Source organism: Callorhinus ursinus, unplaced genomic scaffold (assembly GCF_003265705.2).
Source record: "Callorhinus ursinus isolate GAN/ISIS: 27379988/994484 unplaced genomic scaffold, GSC_fseal_2.0 scaffold21, whole genome shotgun sequence".
NCBI classification, from domain to species: domain Eukaryota; kingdom Metazoa; phylum Chordata; class Mammalia; order Carnivora; family Otariidae; genus Callorhinus; species Callorhinus ursinus.
Window position 1 is genome coordinate 678987 of NW_027397083.1, and position 24412 is coordinate 703398.

The window sequence follows — 24412 nt, forward strand, 5'->3', positions numbered from 1 at the left end:
AGCTTTCTTTTGGTGTCCATTAGCATGGTAAATTGTTTTCCACCCCCCCACTTTCAATCCTGGGGTGTCTTTGGGTCTAAAATCAGTCTCTTGCAGACAGCATAATGATGTGTCTTGCTTTTTTTAATCCAATCTGATAGCCTGTGTCTTTTGATTGGGGCTTTTAGGCCATTTACATTCAGGATAACTATTGAAAGATAGGAATTTAGTGCCATTTATTGCCTGTAAGGTGACTGTTACTGTATATTGTCTGTGTTCCTTTCTGGTCTACGTTACTTTTAGGTTTTCTCTTTGCTTAGAGGACCCCTTTCAATATTTCTTGTAGGGCTGGTTTCGTGTTTGGAAATCCCTTTAGTTTTTGTTTGTCCTGGAAGATTTTTTATTTCTCCTTTTATTTTCAATGACAGCCTAGCTGGATATAGTATTCTTGGCTGTATATTTTTCTCTTTTAGTGCTCTGAAGATATCATGCCAGTCCTTTCTGGCCTGCCAGGTCTCTGTGGATAGGTCTGTTGCCAATCTAATATTTCTACCATTGTAGGTTAGAGACCTCTTGTCCGGAGCTGCTTTCAGGATTTTCTCTTTGTCTCTGAGACTCGTAAGTTTTACTATTAAGATGTCGGGATGTTGACTTATTTTTACTGATTTTGAGGTGGGTTCTCTGTGCCTCCTGGTTTTTGATGCCTGTTTCTTTCCCCAAATTAGGGAAGTTCTCTGCTATAATTTGCTCCAATATACCTTCTGCCCTTCTCTTTCTTCTTCTGGGATCCCAATTATTCTAATGTTGTTTCATCTTATGGTATCGCTTATCTCTTGAATTCTGCCCTAATGATCCAGTAGTTGTTTATCTCTCTTTTTCTCAGCTTCTTTATTCTCCATCATTTGGTCTTCTATATCACTAATTCTCTCTTCTGTCTCATTTATCCTAGCAGTTAAAGCCTCCATTTTTTATTGCGCCTCATTAATAGCCTTTTTGATATCAACTTGGTTAGATTTTAGTTTTTTTATTTCTCCAGAAAGGGTTTCTCTAATGTCTTCCATGCTTTTTTCAAGCCCAGCTAGTATCTTTAAAATCATCATTCTGAACTCTAGTTCTGAATCTTACTAATGTCCATATTGATAAGGTCCCTGGCATTCGGTACTGCCTCTTGTTCTTTTTTTTTTTTTGAGGTGATTTTTTCCATCTTTTTATTTTGTCCAGAGGAGAATAGATGAATGAGAGAACAAAATGCTAACAGGGTAACAATGACCCCAGAGAAATATACACTAAACAAATCAGAAGAGACCTGAAACCGGGGGAAAAGTAAGGGAAAGAAAGAAAAAAAAGAAAAAGAAAAATACAAAAACAAAGAAACAAAGAAAAACAAAAAACAGAATATGATCAAATATGATCAGGCTGGTGCATAGATGAGTGTCACACACTAGATTTTGGGCGTATTCTGGTCTGTTAGAAGAAAGTGCTTCTCAAAATTTTAAAGAAAAAAACTTATATATGTATAAAAATAAGGGTTAATACGATGAAGGGATGGAATATGACCTTAAAGATGAAAATTATAAAGATTTTATAAAAGGAATTTATAAGATAAGAAGTTGGTTGAATAAAGAAAGAAGATGATTTAAAAAAAAATGGAGAGAATGTGATCAGGCAGGCGACTAGAACAAAGCCATACACTAGAGATTTAGGGTATGTTTTGGTCTCTTAGAAGAAACTGTATCCCAAAATTTTAAAGAGAGAACAACTTATATATATAGATATATACCAAAAATAAGGTTAACTAATATGAAGGGATAGAATATGACTCTAAAAATGAAAAATGAAAAGAATTTTAAAAAACGGATTGATAAGATGTTGGTTGAAAAAGGGAAAAAAGAAAAATTCAAAAAAAAAGAAAAGAAAAAGAAAGTTAAAAAAAAATTAACTTTGAAAGACTAAAGAATCATGGGGGGAAAAGCCATGAATTCTATGTGCTGTATTCTCCTAGCGCTGGAGTTCTGCCGTTCTCATTGATTGGTAAACTTGGTCTTGGCTGGTCTTGCTGATCTTCTGGGGGAGGGGCCTGTTGCCGTGGTTACCAAATGTCTTTGCCAGAGTCGGAATTGCCCCGCCCTTGCCAGGTCCAGGCTAACTAATCTGCTCGGGGTTGCTCTTGGGAACTTTTGTTCCCTGCAAGCTTTCTGCACAGCTTTGGAGGACAAGAGTGAAAATGGCGGCCCCCCAATCTCCGCCCCAGAGGAGCTGAGAACTTGGGGCCCCGCTCCTCAGTGCGCCCCCAGAGAAAAAAGGTCAATCACTCCCGTCTCCCAGTCTCCAGCCTCACTCCGTGCTCACCTGGCCTGTGACTGAGCATTTCTATCTCTGGCTCATGACCCTGTGTGGAGTCTCCAAACCCAGCAGATCCCTGCGGTGTGCTCCCATGCTGCTCCTCCCGGGCGAGGAAGGGGAGTCTCCCTGGATCTGCTGCTTGTTGGGTCCCTGCTGGAGGAGCAGTGGCCCGAGTGTGCCACGAATCATGGTTTATGGCAACCCCGAGCCGAGAGCCCACTCCTTGGCTCCGTCTCTGCAGCTGGCTTCCCCGTTCTGATACCTGGGAGCTCTGCCCACTCAGGAACCCCCGGTTTTTCCGTGACCCCCAGGGTCCTGAGACCACACTGTCCCAGCGAGTGTTCCAACACTGGCTTAGCCACTGGAGCGACGTCCCTCAGCAGAGCTGACTTCCAGAAGTTCCAATTTTGTGCTCTGCTGCTCTATCACTTGCCAGAAGCTGCAGACGGAGGGCCCCTCCCCCGCTGTCTGTCTTCCCAAATATCGCCTCGGATTCACTTCTCTGCACGTCCTACTTCCAGATAGTTGTCGCTTTTCTGTTCAGAGAGTTGCTGCTATTCTTTTCTTTGATCTCCTGTTGAGTTAGTAGGTGTTCAGAATGGTTTGATCCCCATCTAGCTGAATTCCTGGGACCAGACGAAATTTAGGTCTCCTACTCCTCCGCCATATTGCTTCCCCCCCCAGCAGTGAAAACTTTTAAAGAACTGTTTCTGTCATTTCATGAATAGGAGCCTTATGGGAAAGGACTAAACCTAGAACACCAGAAAAGAATTATTTCCACTAAATATTTGTACATGCATAATGCATTATATTCAATTATCCTTTCTTTATTTAATAAAACATTTATATATGCTTACCATGTATCAGGAACTTCTTTGAGCAATTATTGTCTAAGCCATTATAATTATGTATATCTAAATGAAGAAAAGATGTAATCTCATTTCTGCTTATATGTAGGGTTTGGAAAGCTGGAAAAAGCATTGTTCCCACACTAATGATAAGAGAAGGCTGGATAAACTACAAATCATACTTCTTCTGGAACTCATTAAGGATCTGCAGGCACAAGGCAACCCACCAGCTGGAATCCCAGTTAAGGAAGGGCACCTCTTCAGTAAGAAAGGACACACAGACTCACTTATGGCAGAACAGGGGAAGGACTTAATATTTCCTCAAAACCCTGCAGAGTAAGTGCCATTCTTTACTCCTCTCTCTAGATACAAGAACAGAACCATGGAAAGAGGAAATAATTTGTCCCAGGTCATCTAGCAGGAAAGTGGTGCAGTCAGGATCTCAACCTTGTTGGTTTGGCCCCATCATCTTCCCTCTGAGCCACTATGTGATGTGGCTTCTATCATCATTACCTGGCCCTGCACCCAGCACCCAGAGGAAAACACATAGATAGAACTAATGTCACTGCTCCTGAACCTTTCACCTTGTATTTGACCCCAACGTGTGTGAGAAGATTTATAACTCTTATTTCATATAACAGAGCAAGGATAATAACCACAGAGTCAAGGAAGAACATGAAAAATTCTTGGTTACCTGATAAAACATTTTCGTCAGCTGAGGAAACCACCCAGAGAGGTTAAAAGACTAGTTTAAGATACAGGTCGTAGAGACCCAAATCTTGACTGACTGAGTGTTAAGGCTGAAAGAGACAGAGGCTCAGGGTTCTGGTGTCAGGGGATGGGGCACAGGGGACATTACTCTTTTGTTACAGTCAGCCTTTGTGAGATGTGGACTCTTACAGGGACCAAGGCGCCCACTCTGCTGATAGGGACAGAGCAGTTTCAGTGGCCTTTGGCCTTGGAGAAAGAGTAAGGAATGATTATAATGACTTCAACCATAGGAGATAAAACTGAGAATTAGTATTCTGGGAATCAAGACTCCTAGAAAGGACAGAGAGAAATATGTGCAGACCTGTGCTCTGCTGGTCCATGGACTGAAGGAGCACACAAGCTTTTTCAACTTTCTCTCTCGACACTCATCACTTCTGTCCCTGCTCTTCTGATGGGAAGGACTCTGCTTCCCATTATAATGAAACCAACCACTAACCCAGTGAATAAGGATGAAGGTGATGAGGACAAGGACCCAGAGAGGGTCAAACTTCCCTTCTTGGTTGTTTTACACAGAGGAGAGGAGACTCAAAATATCTTTCCTCTGAACCATCCTTTCTTTCCTGAGAATGGGAGAGCAAGTGCTAAGACTGTGATAATGTTGGGGTAGTGGGCACTTCAGAGTGAAAAGGCTCTGGGTTTAAATTCTATCTAATTCAGCCCCAGTGTCCTCCTCCATAATAGTGAGACTAAGAAATGCCCACACTGAGTCACTGGTGTGTTTAACCACAGCTTCAAAATGGGCAAGGGAGAGGGCACAGCTTATCCTTAAAAAAGAGGATCCTAACAACTCTAGTCATTCCATGCAAATATTTTCTTTTCTGCGTACGTGTAAGAAAAGACACCAGATTCTGCAAATCAGACCACCTCCCTATCTTTCCTAGCACCTTGCCCTCATTGCAGGTACTTGAGAATGGGAATGCAACATGCCCCTCCTGGGACCCGGTCTTTTGGTATCACACAGCTTTAGGATTGCAGAACTTTGGCAGGGCTGGTTGGAGCAAAGAGCAATCTGGTGTTTTGGAAAAATAAGTTCAGGTGGCACATGGCCAGCCTCTCACCCTATCAGAGCTAGCTCCCTCAACAAGAGTTACAGAGAAGAAGGGCTGCATCTCACAAGAGCTGACACTCAGACTTTTTTGCTTACATGCAAGGTCTGCTCAGTAATTTCTGAAGGAGACAAACCTAAACGCAGTCTGCAAAACCCTGCCGAACTGACAGCATCAGAGGGAAATTTCATCCTCTAGGAGTCTGCTCTTCTTCATTTGTTCCTGGGGACACCTGCAAGGATTGGTGTGGAGACAACTTTCCAGGTGGGGACTCATACTTTAAAAAAAAAAGATAACCATTGCTTTATGACCTCATCTCCACTTAAGTGAGACAAATCAAAATGTGATCAGACTATGAGGGCAAATATACTTAAGGAAAAGGAATAATTTAAGACACATGTATCTGGCACTTAGTTTGTGAAGGGTAACTTGTTATATAATATGAAAAATTCTTGCAGGTCTCTGATCTGAACGAACAAATGAATGAGGAGAGATTGGACACTTTCTGGAAGCAGGGGGTGAATGGAGCCCTTAATGTGTGGGGACTGCACATAATATCATATTTAATCCTTCTGGTTATATACAAGGGAGGTAGTTTTTTTTCCCTGCATGTGACTGTTAAGAAGGTTGCTATACTTAAAGTCAGAAAAGCAAGAAGTAGATGAATACAAGCGTGTCTTGTCTGACTGAGCTTCACTATGTTGTGCTTTGCAGATATTGTGTTTTTTCAAATTGAAGGTTTGAGGTGACCCACATCAAGCAAGTCTATGGGCACCATTTTCCAACAGCATTTGTTTCTTTTGTGTCTCTGTGTCACATTTTGGTAATTCTTACAGTATTTCAAACTTTTTCATTATTATATTTGTTACAGTGCTCTGTGATCAGTGATATTCGGTGTTACATTTGTAATTTTGGGGGGATGCCATGAACTGTGCACATATAAGATGATGAACTTCATCACTAAATGCTGTGTGTTCTGACTGCCCTTCTGATGTCTCTCTCCTTCTCCTTGGGCCTCTCTATTCCCTGAGACACAACAATAATAAGAATAATAAGAAAGCAAAACAACCTCATTGCTGATATAGAAAATTTTAGTTGTCCAGATAGAAGATTAAACCAGCCACAACATCCCCTTAAACCAAAGTCTAATCCAGAGCAAGGCCTCTCTTCAATTCTATGAAGGCTGATAGAGGTGAAGAAGCTTCAGAAGAAAAGTCTGAAGCTAGCAGAGGTTGGTTAATGAGGTTTGAGGAAAGAAGATGTCTCCATAACATCAAAGTGCAGGGTGAAGCAGCAAGTGCTGAGAGAGAATCTGCAGCAAGTTATCCACAAGATCTAGCTGTGATGTTAATGACGGTGGCCTCACTAAACAATAGATTTTCAATGTAGATGAAACAGCCTTCTATTGAAAGATGCCATCTAGGTATTTCATGGCTAGAGAGAAGTCAATGCCTGGCTTCAAAGCTTCAAAGGACAGGCTGACTCTCCTGTTGGGGAGTAATGTAGCTGGTGACTTTAAGTTAAAGCCAGTGTTCATTTACATTCTGAAAATCCTAGGGCCCTTAAGAATTATGGTAAATTGGGAGGTCCGGGTGGCTCAGTCAGTTAAGCATCTGCCTTCAGATCAGGTCACGATCCCAGGATCCTGGGACCAAGCCCCATAGCAGGCTCCTTGCTCAGCGGGGAACTTGCTTCTCCCTCTGCCTGCTGCTCCCCCTGCTTGTGCTCTAACATCCTCACGCTCTCTCTCTCTGACAAATAAATAAATAAAATCTTTGGGATGCCTGGATGGCTCAGTCAGTTAAGCGTTTGCCTTCATCTCAGTCATGATCCCTGGGTCCTGGGATGGAGTCCCGCATCAGGCTCCTTGCCCGATTTTTAGAATGTTACATAAGCTTCACTGATAGAAACGAGGTGGGGTTTGTGAGGATTGACTCCAATTTTGAAAAAAAAGTTCTACTATGGGTAAAATGCTGTCAAACAGCATCACATGCGGCAGGGAAAAGATGGCAGAGGAGTAGGGGACCCTATTCCAACTGGTCCCAGGAAATTGAGCTGGATATCTACCAGACTCTGAGGACCCACGAAATCAGCCTGAGATGTAAGAAGCTAGATCTGGATCTCTACAAACAGAAGATCGCCAGCGGTTGGTTTCGAGGTACAAAGCGGGGAGCCCTGATTCAGCGGGCAGATATCAGAGGATAAACGGCAGCGGGAGGGAGCCTGGCCGCGGGGATCCTGCACCACTGGTGAGTGACAGCCTCCTGCTCTGGGGATAGGGCACAGACTTGCAGACCGGTAGTGGCAGGGAAAGGACTTTAGACGGAAACCAGAGCAGTGTGGCCATGCGTGCGAACTGAGGGCGGCTGGCAGTTTTAGAAGCACAAAGGGCAGAGATGTGCCCCAACCTGGAGGCAGGACTGGGAACACTGTGGAGGGGCGCACAACCCAGGACTGCAGTTTATAGCAGCATAGACAGAAACAGAGAGACTGTGGCCTGGAGAGCTCACTGAATAACAGACTGCAATCTCTCTGCTCTGAGGCAGAGGGTTGGAAACAGTCTCTTCTGCTCTGACTCTTGGAAGAGACACAAAAACCTGCCAGGGAAAGCCGCCAGAGAACAAAAGCCCCAAAAAACCAGTTCCCACTGAGCCCATCCCCTGCAACAGGGGGACAGGGCAACACACATATAGACCAATGGAACAGAATAGAGAGCCCAGATATGGACCTTCAACTCTATGGTCAAATAATCTTCAACAAAGCAGGAAAAGATATGCAATGGAAAAAAGACAGTCTCTTCAATAAACAGTGCTGGGAAAATTGTACAGCCACATGCAAAATGAAACTCAACCATTCTCTAACACCATACACAAAGATAAACTCAAAATGGATGAAAGACCTTAATCTGAGACAGGAATCCATCAAAATCATAGAGGAGAACATAGGCAGTAACCTCTTTGACATCGGCCACAGCAACTTCTTTCAAGGTACATCTCCAAAAGCTAGTGAAACAAAAGCGAAAATGAGCTTTTGGGACTTCACCAAGATAAAAAGCTTCTGCACAGCAAAGGAAACAGTCAACAAAACAAAGAGGCAAACCACAGAATGGGAGAAGATATTTGCAAATGACACTACAGATAAAGGACTGATATCCAAAATCTGTAAAGAACTTCTCAAACTCAACACCCAAAAAACAAATAATCAAATCAAAAAATGGGTAAAAGACATGAACAGACACTTCTCCAAAGAAGACATACAAGTGGCTAACAGACACATGAAAAAATGTTCATCATCGTTAGCCATCAGGGAAATTCAAATCAAAACCACATTGAGATACCACCTTACATCAGTTAGAATGGCAAAAATAGACAGGGCAAGAAACAACAAATGCTGGAGAGGCTGTGGAGAAAGGGGAACCCTCTTACACTGTTGGTAGAAATGCAAGGTGGTACAACCACTTTGGAAAACAGTGTGGAGGTTGCTCAAAAAATTAAAAATAGAGCTACCCTATGATCCAGCAAGTGCACTCCTGGGTACTTACCACAAAGACACAGACGTAGTGAAAAGAAGGGCCATATGCACCCCAATGTTCATAGCAGCAATGTCCACAATAGCCAAACTGTGGAAAGAGCCGAGATGCCCTTCAACAGATGAATGGATGAAGAAGATATGGTCCAAATAGACAATGGAATATTACTCAGCCATCAGAAAGGATGAATACCCAACTTTTACATCAGCATGGATGGGACTGGAGGAGCTTATGTTAAGTGAAATAAGTCAAGCAGAGAAAGTCAATTATCATATGGTTTCACTTATTTGTGGAACATAAGGAATAGCAGGGAGGACATTAGGAGAAGGAAGGGAAAAATGAAGGGGGGGGAAATCGGAGGAAGAGTTGAACCATGAGAGAATAGGGACTCCAAGAAACAAACAGGGTTTTAGAGGGGAGGGTGGTGGGGGGATGGGTTAGCCCGGTGATGGGTATTAAGGAGGGCACGTCCGGCGTGGAGCACTGGGTGTTATATGAAAACAATGGATCCTGGATCACTACATCAAAAACTAATGATGTATTGTATGGTGACTAACATAACATAATTAAATTAAATTAAAAAAAAAAGTAAGCACCTTCTAAGTCCATCTTACTCTAGCTCCTACCTGGACAGGCAGCAGGAAGAAAGGTTTCCTCCTCCCCTAAGCAACAGCCCAGCCAATGAGCAAGGGTCACAACTCAGCCAATAAAAAGCCTCCAGACTTGAAACCCTTCCTTTCCTCCAATGGGCTTTTTGTTTAGAACAGCCTTCCCAACTTCTTTGTTCCTTCTATAAAAGAGTGTTTCTCTCCTTTGTTCTCCAGACCTGCCTACAATTTTCTATAGCTTCCTTATCCTGGATTGCAATTCCTTGCTATTCGCAAGTAAGCCATTTTTGATGGTAAAATAAATGAGTTTTATTTTTTAGGTTAACAGAGGAAACCAAGGCCCAGAAAGAGTAAGTAACTTCCCCAGTGTTACACAGCTTTTTCCTGGTGGAGTCAGGAGAATCACTAACGGCAAATGAATTTCAAAAGATATTATTTATACTTAAAAATGTGCTTGTTAATCTAAAGTGAAACTAATAGCTGGAATACACTGAAGTGTATGCAAGCGAACTAAAAAATGTAGAAAGCACGTCCTGTGCTTTCTACCAGTCTGATCCTTCCTTGGAGTTGGTGAAGATTTTAGTGAAGGTCCCACGGATGAAGAGACACTAAGGGGGACCTGGCCATTGGAAGAGAACTTACTACTCATCTTTCTGAATTGCCTCCAGCTTCTTCTCATTCCTGCTGTTTCTTGGTTCTCCCTCTAGGTTAAAGTATCTTCCACAATGTTCCCATTGCAAGGTGCCCAGATGCTGCAGACACTGGAGAAAGCCCTGAGAAAGAGCCTTCCTGAATCTTTAAAGGTGATAGTGGAAAATTCTGTGGGGCGGGCGGAGGTAAAGAATAGACACTTCCTGTGAAACAAGAAAAGAGCATCTGGTCTGTGACAGGTGCTAGTGGTGTTTTCTCTCACTGAGTTTGCATTACCTCTCAACAAGATATTTGCTATCATGTCTGTGTCAATGATGAGAAGATGGAGCTCAGGTGATTTACCTAATACCACATAAATAGTAAGTTCAGTGCTATGTTATGAACATAGGTATGCTTGGAACCTAACTGCCTTTTGCTTTGTGCTCTGTAGTTACAAAAGTGTTCCCCAGGGCTCCTGGGTGGCTCAATCGGTTAAGCGTCTGCCTTCGGCTCGGGTCATGATCCCAGGGTCCTGGGATCAGGGCCCACGTCGGGCTCCCTGCTCAGTGGGGAATCTGCTTCTCTCTCTGCGCCTCCTCCTGCTCATGTTCTCTCTCACTCTCTCTCTCAGATAAACAGATGTGAAAAAAATAAAGTGCTCCCTTACTCCTTTCCAAAAAAAACATTCTGTAATAACATTGGAATTTTGTCCAGAGTTCTCTTCCAAAGTTCACTGAGACTACATATTAATGTTTAAATTATTCTCCTGAGAAGAACACTTCCTAGGTGAGAGGTTAACCATCATGTCCTCTCTAAAATTCATAAGAAGTCAGTTCCTATTTTGAATTAAAATTCTTAGCTTCACTGAATGACTGCACATCAGGCTATTTTGTGACTGACTCCCGGTATCTCCCTTAACCTAGTACAACTGATCAGAAATCTCAGGATTAAGTAAGATGTACACATAAATACCTACATCCAGAACTGTGCAAGAGCAACTCTAATGACATGCTCGGTTGGTGCTCTGGACTCTTTTTTTTTTTAAGATTTTTTTCTACTAATCTTTTTTTTCTTTTTTAATTTTATTTTGTTATGTTAGTCACCATACAATACATCATTAGTTTTTGATGTAGTGTTCCACGATTCATTGTTTTCATATAACACCCAGTGCTCCATGCAGTACGTGCCCTCAATACCCATCACCAGGCTAACCCATTCCCCCACCCCCTCCCCTCTAAAACCCTCAGTTTGTTTCTCAGAGTCCATAGTCTCTCATGGTTCGTCTCTCCCTCTGATTTCCTCCCCTTCATTTAAAGATTTTATTTATTTATTTGACAGAGAGATAGCAAGAGAAGGAACACAAGCAGGGGGAGTGGGAGAGGGAGAAGCAGGCTTCCCACTGAGCAGGGAGCCCAACTTGGGGCTTGATCCCAGGACCTTGGGATCATGACCTGAGCTGAAAGCAGACACTTAATGACTGAGCCACCCAGGTGCCCCAGCTTGTGTTTTTCAGTAGCACCAAAGGGATAGGGTGCACTCCAGTGGAACCAAAATACAACTGTGTGTTTTTGTGTATTGTGTATGTGTGTTTAGAGGACAATTGTTTTTCCCTGAAAAAGAAATTTCCGTAGACATAGAAATTAGATTTTTACTGTTATAAGACATCCCTATAAGATGCATACATTTTAGATAAGATAAATGCATTTGCCTCCCTCACTCCCTCACTTCCTCACAGGTCTGTTACTCCCTTCTTTCAGTATAAAGGAGAAAAATATTAGCATTACTTTATTTGGAGATCACATGGCTTAATTTTTAATTATTAGAAACAAGTTTCACTATTCTTTAATTACTATGAAAAAAATGACTTTGAGCCACAGCTGACCCTTGAAGAACATGGGTTTGAACTATATGAGTTCACTTATATGTGGATTTTTTTCAATAAATACAGTACACTACTGTAAATGTATTTTCTCTTCCTTGTAATTTTATTAATAACATTTTCTTCTAACTTACTTTACTGTAACAATACAATATATAACATACAAAGTGCATCTTAATCGACTGTTCATATCATTGGTAGGGCTTCTGGTCAATTGTAGGTTACTCATAGTTAAGTTTGGGGGAAATTAAAAGTTATACACAGATTTCCACCATGCGGGGAATCAGTGTCCCTAACCCCCATGTTGTTCAAGGACTAACTGTGATCCAAAACTAAAGTCACCCACTTTCATAGTTTCTCACTAACATTAATCTCTTTACCTAATATTTAACTCCTTTCCCTTGGTAATCCTTAAGATCCAGGCAACCTGGGCGCCTGGGTGGCTCAGTTGGTTAAGCGACTGCCTTCGGCTCAGGTCATGATCCTGGAGTCCCGGGATCGAGTCCCACATCGGGCTCCCTGCTCAGCAGGGTGTCTGCTTCTCCCTTGGACCCTCCCCCATCTCATGCTCTCTCTCTCTATCTCATTCTCTCTCTCAAATAAATAAATAAAATCTAAAAAAAAAAAAAAAAGATCCAGGCAACCTTGCAGAGAGACAGTCAATTTTGGGGGAGGAGGTTGCATTAGTCAGACACTCTACCAACAGTTGCCTAAGATATTTTTATGGTGAGTAGCTATTTTATAAATTCTTCAGGTCACAAGTTTTTCTTTGTGCTTTAGTGTAGAATTTTGTCATTTAAATTTCTCTTTACCTCTTCTGTTAATTGGACCCCAAATATTTTGAGAAAACTCTTGGTACATCCCAAGTGTCCTTTCTTGGAATATCTCTGTGGTAGGATAAGGTGGCCCTCTTAGTGCCTCAATTTTCATGAAGGATTAGCATTCTCCTTTGGTTGCATATTAAAGATATACATTTCCCCCCAATTGAAATCTAGAATAGTTGTATGCCAGGTACTTTTAATGGATGTATAACCTAAAACTCAAAACTTACTTGAGTCTCAGTTGAGAAAAAGTCCAGCCATTCCTCTAAGTGTTAGATATTAAATATGTTGTAGTGCGGGGTGCCTGGGTGGCTCAGTTGGTTAAGTGACTGCCTTCGGCTCAGATCATGATCCTGGAGTCCCGGGATCGAGTCCCACATCGGGCTCCCTGCTCGGCAGGGAGTCTGCTTCTCCCTCTGACCCTCCCCCGTCTCATGTGCTCTTTCTCTCAAATAAATAAATAAAATCTAAAAAAAAAATAAAAAATAAATAAATAAATAAATAAATAAATAAATATGTTGTAGTGCTTGTGTCAACTCCAGTTGAGTCAACTTAGAGTAGCTGCCTGGTATGTTCTGAATTCAGCAGGAAAAAAGAAAAAAAAATTTATTTAATTAGGCCATGGGAATAACAAAGAGTAAGAGTTCTACATGTTTTCAGGTCCCATAATGGATAATTTTGTAGTGCAAATTAACTTTACAGGCCCCAACTGCAAATGTGTAAAAAGATAACATCTATATTTTGCCAAACTATACTGAATTTCTATATCAAGACTCCACTTATGGTTGAAAGCAAAATAAATTTAGATAAACTCAGTCAACTGAGATTTTTAAAAAAGATTTATTTATTTATTTTAGAGAGAGAGAGAGCATGCTCAAGCAAGGGTAGGAACAGAGGGAGAGGGAGAGGGAGAGAGAGAGAGAGAGAGAGAAGCAGACTCCCCACTGAGTGCAGACCCTGATGCAGGGCTTGATCCCATGACCCTAAGATCATGACCTGAGCCAAAACCAAGAGTCAGATGCTTAACCGACTGAGCCACCCAGGCGCTCCTCAACTGAGTTTTTTTGCCTTCTCTTTCTCCTTGGTCTAACATCAGTAATTTATGTGGGGTGGAGAGCAGGGGGGGATTATACTGGTATAGTCCTTGGTCATCATCTATCCATGGTGGAAATTATTAAAGTATACACCATCTTTTTGACCTCGGGCACTTGCATATTTCCATGCTGGTATCTGCAGAGGCTTCATGTTTACAGTTGCCATGAGGCCCATGCTGGTATCCACGGCTGTATTCCCCAGTCCCCAAACCACAAAAACACAGTGTCCACAGGCTAGGTCTCATTCATTCTCTCCCCCTCCTACTCTCTCAACAGCTCGTATAACAGGATGAGGGTGGGGATCCAAGACTGGACCCCAATCCATGGGACCTCACAGCCTATTCTCTTGAGCACTTTGCTGTAGCCTCTGCTTGTTGGTGGAGGTTCATTTAATCTTTCCAGAGAATAATGTGGTCATTTATGTTAAGGAGTTTTAAACATGTGCATAATCTTTGAGCCAGCAACTACTCTTCTGGATATTCTAAGAAAATAGGTGTCTGCACAAAGATTTCTGTGCAAGCATGTTCTATGAAGAATTATTTGTCAAAGTGAAAAGTTGGATATTGCTAAAATTACCACCAATATGCAAATAAATTGAATTGTGATACAGCCATATGATAGAATCCTATGCAGCCATCATAAAATAATTGAAAAATTTGCTGTTTATGAACAAAGAAATATGCCCATAATGCATTCAGTGGGGAAAAACACAATATAGCAGATCATTTTATGTTTGCAAAATTGTGTATTTCTATGTGTATGAATAGAAGAAAGTCTTGGAAGAGATATATTTAAATCCTAAAATGAAGAGTGGTATTCTTAAAATCATCAAATTTTATCTGTCCAAACATTTTACTGTATGCAGGAGTGATTTATATTGGATGGGGAGAAAAAGCTCTCCTCATTAGAGGGTAAAAAAAAAAAAATGTAGTACATGGAGATTGTTTGACCTAGATGCCTATTTGGCCTTATTCCAACATAAAATTCCATGATTTCATAGAAATAATCCTTTTCTGGATCAAAGAAGGCACTTTACCATCCCTTCCTAACAAGCCAACTCTCTCTCCCTTACTTGGGATGCTGTAGGTTTATGGGACTGTCTTCCACATAAACCAGGGAAATCCATTCAAGCTGAAGGCCCTGGTGGACAAGTGGCCTGATTTTACAACAGTGGTTATCCGCCCTCAGGAGGAGGTAAGGTGCCAGATGTGAAATGAATATGCCTCTGTGTTCATTTTTGCTGTGTGCCTACCATGGAGCTGGTAGTGTGGCAGCCCCAGGGGATACAGACATGAATTGTGTGATGGTGGGCAAGTCTCTGTCTTCAAGGAGCTCGCAGCCTAGAAGAAAAAATCAATAAGCAAATAAAACAACACGGTGTGAAGTGTGCAAGAACAGAAGATGTACAACACAGAAGTAGCCCAGGTGAAAGCTGATTCAACTATGGAGGTTGGAGATGGAGGTTACAGGATAAGGTCAGAGATACTTCCTATTGGGAGGTTTCATCTGCACTGGATTTTGTGCATATTTTGTAGATAGTGTTAGGCTGACAAGAAAAAGAGGCCATTCTAACCAGAGAAAATGCCAAGGGTCAAGATAGGAAGGTGTGAGACAGAACGATGAAGTAGAACGATTATAAAAAGTAAATTTATAAAACTATAATTTCATGTGCATTTTGGGGAAACATTTAAAGATTTATTTCTATTTTAGAGATAGAGAGAGAGCATAAGTCAGGGGAGGAGCAGAGGGAGAGGGAGAGAATCTCAAGCCAACTCCGCACTAAGCGTGGAACCTGATGCAGGGCTAGATCTTACAACCCTGAGATCATGACCTGAGCCAAAACCAAGAGTTGGACACTTAACCAACTGTACCACCCAGATGCCCACATTTTGGGGAAACACTTAAAAACTAGAGAAGCTAAACAGTTAATACATTCCAGACAAAAATTCCTAAGCTTATCTTTAAACACCCAGTAAAATCATAAATTTATAAAAATACAAATATTATATCTTTCATAGAAATAAAATTATTTGAAAACCACTAAATTAAATAATATATAAAGAAATTTGTATTAGTAATAAAAACTGAACTGAGATACAATTATTTAATCTTTTATGTTAAACGTGATCTTAAGGAACAAAATGTATTAGTGGGTATCCTTGCTGACTTGACAGTGTATTTTTGGGCACATTTTCCAATTATTTTTTAAGAAGCTTTCTAATTCTGCACTGAGCTGTGGTGATATTTTCCTATGCCTCCCTTTGCCCAGTAATCCCATCGGTTATCAGAAGGAGTTAAGATGATGGAAGAGTAGGGGGACCCTAAGTTTGTCTCATCCCTCGAATACAACTAGATACTTATCAAATCATTCTAAACACCCAAGAAAACAATCCAAGATCTGAAAAAACAAATGCAAGTCTACAAGTAGAAAAGCAACCACTGTTTGGAAGGTAAGAGGTACAGAGACTTGAATCTGGGGTGATACAGGTAAGGATGCAGAGGCAGGGAGAGAGCCTGCTTGAGGAGACTATTGCGAAGTATTATAAGCAGTGGAGTGCAGCACTGGAACTTTTAGTAGCCTGCTACAGCGGGGGATGTGCCTGGCCTAACGGTGCTCCGTTGGTGAGGCGGCTCAGGTGGCGAATTGGGGCAGAATCCCAGGTGTGACAGCATGGTCTCAGGATCCCCTGGGTTGCAAGAAGAGAGGCTGGTGCCTAAGTGCGGCAGAGTTTCCAGGTGTAGGAACGGGGAAAACAGCTGAGAACAGTGAGCGTAGGTGCTGGCTTTCTGCTCTGTGTTGCTATAAACTGCAAATGGCTGCGTGGTTGTGTGAAGCTTTCTTGCAAACAGGTCCAGCAAAAAGCAGAAGCATATTGAGACCCTCCCTGGGAGGAACAGCGCAGGTCTCCACCACAGGAGTCCCTAAAATTTGCGGAGTTTTGAAACTCAGCCATGTGCCTGAGATAAAAATGCTTGGATACGTGTAGGGTGAACACAGAATCCTGACAAAAGCCAAGGAGACAAAAGTGATTGATTGCTTTTCTCTGAGGGCTCACTGCTGAGTGGGCGCCAAGACTTTTCAGCTCCAGGGCTAGAGAGCCTGGCTCCCCCATTTTCATCCCCCGCTTCAGTGCTGAAAGCCTTCCCGGAGCAAAACAGCACCACCTAGTGGAGTCTGGAGCTGCTTACACTGAGCTCTGCCTCTGCACGCTGGAGGTGCATTTCCACTAGGACAAGTCCTCCTAAGAAGCAGCTCAAGTGGTGCCTCCCACCAGCACAAACAACTCGCTCACATCAAGTTAACTGATCATAGAGGCCTGCAAAGCTTCAGCTATTGGGGAAAACAGTATATAGCATTCTTTGTATTTTTATCCTTTAGTCATTTAGTATTATTTTTTCAATTATTTTTTATTCTTTTTTTATTTTTATACATACTTTATATCTTTATTGTTTCATTTTTTGTTTCCTTTCATTGTATTGTATTTTATATATATACATATTATATATGTATATATCATTGTACTGTGTTTTATATATATACACATATATGTATATATATTATATACATATATATTTTCTTTCTTTCTTATTTTGGGATCTAGTTTTTTTAACAAGCATACCAAAACACACCCAGGACCTAGGGGGTCTTTTCATTGTTGTTGTTGTTGTTGTTTCTTTCTTCTTTTCTTTTCTGGACAAAATGATAAGACAGAAAAATTCACCCCAAAATAAAGAACAGGAGATAGTACTCACAGCCAGGGATTTAATCAATATGGATATAAGTAAGATGTCCAAGCTAGAATTTAAAACAACGATTATAAAGACACTACCTGGGCTTGAAAAAAGCATAGAAGACACTGGAGAATCCCTTACTATAGACATAAAAGAACTAAAATCTAGTCAGGCCAAAATTAAAAACTGCTATTACTGAGATGAAGCCCCAAGTACAGGCCATAAAAATGAGTATGAATGAAGCAAAAGAAAGAATCAGTAATACAGAAGATGAAATGATGGAAAATAAGGAAGCTGAAAAGAGAGAGAAAGAAAAGTATTAGATCATGAAGACAGACTTAGGGAACTCAGCAATTCCACAGAACAAAATAGTATCTGTATTATAGCAGTCCCAGAAGAAGAAGAGAGGGGGAAGGGGGCAGAAGGTTAATTTGAACAAATTACAGCTGAGAATTTTCCTAACTTGGGAAAGGAAACAGGCATCTAAGTACAAGAAGCACAGAGAACTCCTTTCAAAATCAACAAAAATAAGTCAACACGTTGACATATTATAGTGAAACTTGCATATTACAAAGATAAAGAGAAAATTCTGAAAGCAGCTGGGGACAAGAGGTCCTTAACCTACAAGGGTAGATACATAAGGCTGGCAGCAGACCTGTCCACAGAGACCTGGCAGTCCAGAAAGGCCTGGCATGATATATTCAACGTGCTAAATGGGAAAAATATGCAGCCAAGAATACTATATCCAGCAAGGCTGTCACTCAGAATAGAAGGAGAAATAAAGAGTTTCCAAGACAAACAAAAACTAAAGGAATTCATGAACACTAAACGAGCCCCGCAAGGAATATTTAAGGGAACCCTTTGAGCAGAAAGAGACCAAAAGTAATAAAGACTAGAAAGGAACAGAGACAATCTACAGGAACAGTGACTTTACACGTACTACAATGGCACTAAATTCATATCTTTCAATAATTACTCTGAATGTAAATGGACTAAATGCTCCAATCAAAAGATATAGGGTATCATAATGTATAAAAAAAAAGACCCCTGCAACAAACAATCCAAAATTTGTATGGAACCAGAAAAGATCCCGAATAGCCAGAGGAATGTTGAAAAAGAAAACGAAAACTGGAGGCATCCCAATCCTGGACTTCAAACTATATTAGAAAGCTGTCATCATCAAGACAGTATGGTACTGGCACAAAAACAGACACATAGACCAATGGAACAGAATAGAGAGCCCAGAAATGGACCCTCAACTCTATGGTCAAGTAAACTTCAGCAAAGCAGGAAAGAATATCTGATGGAAAAAAGACAGTCTCTTCAATAAATTGTGCTGGGATAATTGGACAGTCACATGGAGAAGAATGAAACTGGACCAATTTCTTACACCATACACAAAAATAAACTTAAAATGGATGAAAAACCTCAATGTGAGACAGGAATCCATCCAAATCCTAGAGGAGAACACAGGCAGCAACCTCTCTGACCTCTGCCACATCAACTTCTGGCTAGACACATCTCCAAAGGCAAGGGAAACAAAAGCAAAAATGAACCATTGGGACTTCATCAGGATAAAAAACTTTTGCACAGCAAAGGAAACAATCAATAAAACTAAAAGGCAACCTACAGAATGGGAGAAGATATTCACAAATGACATATCTGATAACAGGCTAGTATCCAAAATCTATAAAGAACTAAGCACAAACTCAACACCTAAAAAACAAAAAATCCAGTCAAGAAATGGGCAGAATTCCTGCTCAGCAGGGAGCCTGCTTCTCCCTCTGCCCCTCCCCCTGCTTGTGCCCTCTTTCTCTCTCTCTGTCAAATAAATAAAATCTTAAAAAAAAAAGAAAGAAAGAAATGGGCAGAAGACATGAACAGACATTTCTCCACAGAACACATACAAATGGCCAACAGACACATGAAAAAATGTTCCACCTCACTCAGTATCAGGGAAATACAAATCAAAACCTCAATGAGATACCACCTCACACCAGTCAGAATGGCTAAACTTAACAATGCAGGAAACAACATATGTTGGTGAGGATGCAGAGAAAGGGGAACCCTCCTACACTGTTGGTGGGAATGCAAACTGGTGCAGCCACTCTGGAAAACAGTATGGAAGTTCTTAAAAAGAGTTAAATATTGTGTTACCCTGCCACCCAGCAATTGCACTCCTTGGTATTTATCCAAAGGATACAAACAGTGATTCGATGGGGCACCTGCACCCCAATGTTTATAGCAGCAATGTCTACAGTAGCCAAAATATGGGAAGAGCCCAGATGTCCACTGACAGATGAATGGATAATGAAGATGTGGTGTATATGTACAATGGAATATTACTCAGTCATCAAAAAGAATGAAATCTTGCCACTTGCAATGACATGGATGGAACCGGAGGATATTATGCTCAGCAAAATAAGTCAGTTAGAGAAAGACAAGTACCATATGGTTTCACTCATATGTGGAATTTAAACTGGTACAGCCACTGTGGAAAACAGTAAGGACATTCCTCAAAAAACTAAAAATAGAAATACCATATAATCCAATAATTGCATTACTGGATATTTACCCAAAGAAAAGGAAAACACAAATATGAAAAGACAGATGCACCCTGATGTCTATAGCAGCATTATTTATAATAGCCAAGATAGGGAAGTAACCCAAGTGTCCATCGATAGAAGAATGGATAAAAAAATTTAGTGTTTGTGGAGTATTACTCAGCCATAAAAAGAATGATATCTTGCCATTTGTGACAACATGGAGGGACCTAAAGGGTATAATGCTAAGTGAAATAAGTCAGACAGAGAAAGACAAATGCCATATGATTTCCCTCATATGTGGAATCTAAAAAACAAACAAGCAAAAAACAAAAATCAGAAACAAGGGGCGCCTGAGTGGCTCACTCAGTTAAGCACCTGTCTTGGGCTCAGGTCATGATCCCAGGGGCCTGCGATCGAGCCCCGCATCAGGCTCCCTGCTGAGTGGGGAGCCTGCTTCTCCCTCTCCCTCTGCCTGCTGCTTTCCCTGCTTATACACACTCTCTGTCAAAAATAAATAAAAATCTTTAAAAAAAAATCAGGAACAAATCCATAAATACGGAGAACAAACTGATGATTCCCGAAAGGGAAGAGGGTGGAGGGATGGGCAAAATGGGTGAAGGGGAGTGGGAGGGACAGGCTTCCTGTTAGGGCATGAATAAGTCATGCGGATACAAGCTACAGCATAGGGAACTCAGTCAGTGGGCGTGGAAGAGCCTTGTATGTGAGAGACGGTAGCTCTACTTGTGGTGAGCACAGCATAGACTACAGGCTTGTTGGATCCCTATGTTGTACACCTGAAACTAATGTAACATTGTGTGTCAACTACACTTCAATTTTAAAAATTCACAGTAGAGTGGAATTTAGAAAAAAGTATTGCAATCATGAAATATGAAGAATTTATTTTATTCCCCTTTTCCCAATGACAATAGGAGATGATAGATGATTTTGATCATTACACCAATACTTACCAAATCTACTCCAAGGACCTCAAGAACTGTCAGGAATTCCTTGGCTCACCAGAAGTCATCAACTGGAAACAGCATTTGCAGATCCAAAGTAAGAGAAATGGGATGTGTGCAGACTCACTTCTCTGTCCTGAACAATTTTCCCTATGAGTCATATCTCCTACCCCCGGAGCTCCAGACCCTCAGCCTACTGCCAAATTTTTAACTCACTTGTAAAGGGAGGAAAAAATACCCTCAAAGCTTGCAAAGAATGGGTTTTATAAGGAACCATAGTATAATTTCTTGATAGCCTAGGATTTATGGCATATTTTGCAGACATATCCAGGATCCCTTTGAATGACTGGATACCAAAGCAGAGCTTCCCCTAGGGCCTTCCATTCCTGGAATAAGAATGACAACTTGTGCCATAAAGCTCCTCCCAGATCATGAAGGGCAACTGTCATGGTTGTGGACATGCCCCCAGAGTCAGACTCCCTAGAACGGCATCTGCCTGTCACTTGCTATGTGATTCTAGTCACATGACTTAACCTCTCTGAGACTATGACTTTCATATACAAAAATGAGGATAGTGATAGTTTCTAGAACACAGGGGCATTAGAAAGATTAAATGAAATCTTGAATATGAATCTCTTATTACAATACCTGGATGGGTCTGTTAACTTTGTGTAGCAAACCGCATAATTCTGTGAATCAAGTTTAACAGCTCTTTGTTTATTTGTTTTGTTTCGCTCTACCTTTCTTATCTCAGTGTCAAAGATTAAAAATTGGATAAAAATTAGAGAAATAGGATAAAGTCACAGAATTAGAAATTTCTATAAATGTTCTATAAATGTTTCTGCTGGTATCCTCAAAATGCAAGTTTTTTTTAATATGGAAGGGGCAACTTGAAACTTTTAGCCAGTAATTTTCCTTTTTTATTCCTGTCTAATACAGCCTAATCTGAGAAGAAATATCACATATAAAAGCTGTAAAACATGTGATCTGTCTATACTGTAGAATTTAATGGAATAAATCAAGTGGTCTCACTTGAGTTTGCTCATGCAGTTGCAGTCAGTTGGTGGGTGGACTATGGGCTGATTGCTGCAGCACAGCCTCAGTCACATATCGGAATGATGGTTCTGGCTATCAGGGTTGGCTGCTATGGTGATAGCATGTTAGGAGCCCGTGACTCCCGCAGGCTAGCCGAGGCCTATTCATATGATATTGGTTTCAAGGTAATCGAGACCACAAGGAGAGGGCTAGCCCCAGTGTTCAAGCATTTTTAAGTTTTTCCCCCGCATCAAATTTATTTTTCCCCACTGGCAAAAGCAAATCATATGGCCAAGGTTAGATGCAGTGCAGGAGAGGACTACTCCAGGGAATGGATACAAGGACATGTGGGCAAATGTAGGCCATTCCTGCAACAATGTACTATGCTGAGAACACAGTAAGTGCACAATGGACACTGACTACTATTTTTCTAAAACACTTCTCTCCTTTCATTATCAAAACTACATGATTATGAAGTCCAGAAAACTTGGTTCCAGTCTTGCTTTGCCACTAATGGCTTAATGAATTTCCGGGCCCATTTTCACGTATGTAAAATGGGGGAAATTTCACAAATCCTGCAGCAGCACTGAGCCTAGGTTCTCTGTAAATCCCAGACACTTTCTATTCCACTGGAACGCTTCTCCACAGAATGTTCTTAAACCACCGTCTCTCCTTATAATGCCATCTAGGTTCACAGCCCAGCCTGAATGAAGTGATAGAAAATCTTGCAGCCTCTCAATCTGTCCAAGTCAAGCAAACACAGTGCTTTCTCTATATGATGGCTAAAGCAGTAAAGAAACTGGTTCCTTCCCTGCTGGACATAAAGAAGTTGTCACCCAGCGGTGGCAAACCCAAGGCTATGTGAGTTTGCTACAAGTCACTCTGCATTACTCACAAACCCCACTGTGATGTAGCCTCCCGTTTTCTTTCCCTGCTTCCTCTCTGGCCCATCTGCAATCAACATTCTTCAATGCAGCCAGAGTAATTAAAAAAAAAAAATGTAACGCAGACCATGTTCCTCCTCTGCTGAAAATACTCCACCATTTCCTCTCTCATCTGGAATATATCAAACTTCTGCCCGCTTCTTTGATCTATCCTGTTCTTCCTGCATGCTTGCTCCAACAACAGTGGCCTTTTTCTTTCCTTCTGTCACCGCAAGCTCACCAATACTCAGGGACTTTGCATCTGCTATTTCCCCTGACTACTCTGTCTCTCAAGACAATAGAGGTAAGAACAAACACAAACCTCCATTCTCATAGATTTTGTTTTTCTCCTGGACCTCCAATAGCAACCAAGAGATGTTTAAATTCTCCTCCCTGGATGTTACCCACGCTCCCTTGGTGAATAAATTCTGGCATTTCGGTGGCAATGAGAGGAGCCAGAGATTCATCGAGCGCTGCATCCGGACCTTCCCCACCTTCTGCCTGCTGGGGCCCCAGGGGACCCCTGTGTCCTGGGACCTGATGGACCAGACAGGCGAGATGCGGATGGCGGGGACCGTGCCTGAGTACCGGGACCAAGGCCTTATCTCTCACATCATCTATTCCCAGACCCAGGCTCTAGACAAACTCGGCTTCCCCCTGTATTCTCACACAGACAAGAATAACAAAATTATGCAGAAGATGTGTTACAGGCTGCATTACGTCCCCATGCCCTGTGACTGGAACCAGTGGTACTGTGTGCCTCTGTAAAGCAGCCCTGAACATAAGACCATGTCAGATGGGCCTGGGCCTGGGTGGACAGAGGGAAATAAGAAATTGTAAATGTAACCATCACTAAAGGAATGCCACTATTTGGGCTCTGGGGAAGCATCATGATTGGTCAACACAACCACCCTGGTCCCTGCACACAAATTGCAGGTGGGCCTCTTTAGATTTATCAGTATGAAACAGCCCCAGGTATTCCCGATGTGGCCCCTACATAACTGAGCCCCCCACACACACTTCTGGGATCACTTCTCCCAGAATTCCTAGGACATGGATTAGTAGAGCTTTGACAAATTTTTCAGGGAGGGGTAATATTTTCTGGGCATTATGATTTATTCCTCTTCCTTTCTTTGGCTCTTTCCTTAGTTATCAGCGAGTGTATTCTGCTCATTAGGTTTGTAGAGATTATCTTATCCTCTGCTGCTTTAAAAGTACGTTAAATACATAACAAATATATATATGAGATGTTAGGTTAAACATAGTTACACATGATATAGCAGAGAGAGTTAATATGAAAAAGAGATATGTTAGCCTGTCCTCACTCCCACACTTTCCTAAACCCACCTGAACCCAAAACAATAAAGAGATTTTGTGTTTTACTGCATAAGGTGAAATGAAGTGGTTCGTGATGGGGAGAGCATGGGTGAGTTTATGGAGAGAGGGAAGTGGGAGCAACCAGGGAGTAGTTGAGAAGAGACAGAAGATGAGAGGGAGGGTATGGATATGTATTGCCCCACTTGTCCTCAGCACGTTATTTCAGGATGCCTGAATTCTATGAAGTTCATGGGAGAATCCGGTTGGGAGTGTGGCAGGTTATTCTTCCTGGTAGGGACAGGTGAGCTGGGAGGGTTCCTTTGCCCCAGCAAATCACCTGGATTAAGAACCT

The 24412-nt window shown here is 41.6% G+C and overlaps 1 protein-coding gene across 3 annotated transcripts; it reads left to right on the plus strand.

Moving 5' to 3' along the window:
* Nucleotides 1-5040: 5040 nt before the first annotated feature.
* LOC112829423 (glycine N-acyltransferase-like) lies at nucleotides 5041-24133 on the plus strand. 3 transcript variants are annotated; one of them, XM_025878993.2, is made up of 6 exons: nucleotides 5041-5251; nucleotides 9832-9927; nucleotides 14635-14742; nucleotides 20756-20882; nucleotides 22510-22681; nucleotides 23109-24133. In XM_025878993.2, exons 2-6 carry the CDS (start codon nucleotides 9850-9852, stop codon nucleotides 23509-23511), a joined length of 888 nt encoding a protein of 295 aa, XP_025734778.1. In that variant the 5' UTR covers nucleotides 5041-5251; nucleotides 9832-9849; the 3' UTR covers nucleotides 23512-24133. The 3 variants fall into 3 exon arrangements, with proteins under 3 accessions (XP_025734778.1, XP_073760671.1, XP_073760670.1); XM_073904570.1 differs by lacking the exon at nucleotides 5041-5251 and adding an exon at nucleotides 6947-7145; XM_073904569.1 differs by lacking the exon at nucleotides 5041-5251 and adding an exon at nucleotides 9338-9474.
* Nucleotides 24134-24412: the final 279 nt, after the last annotated feature.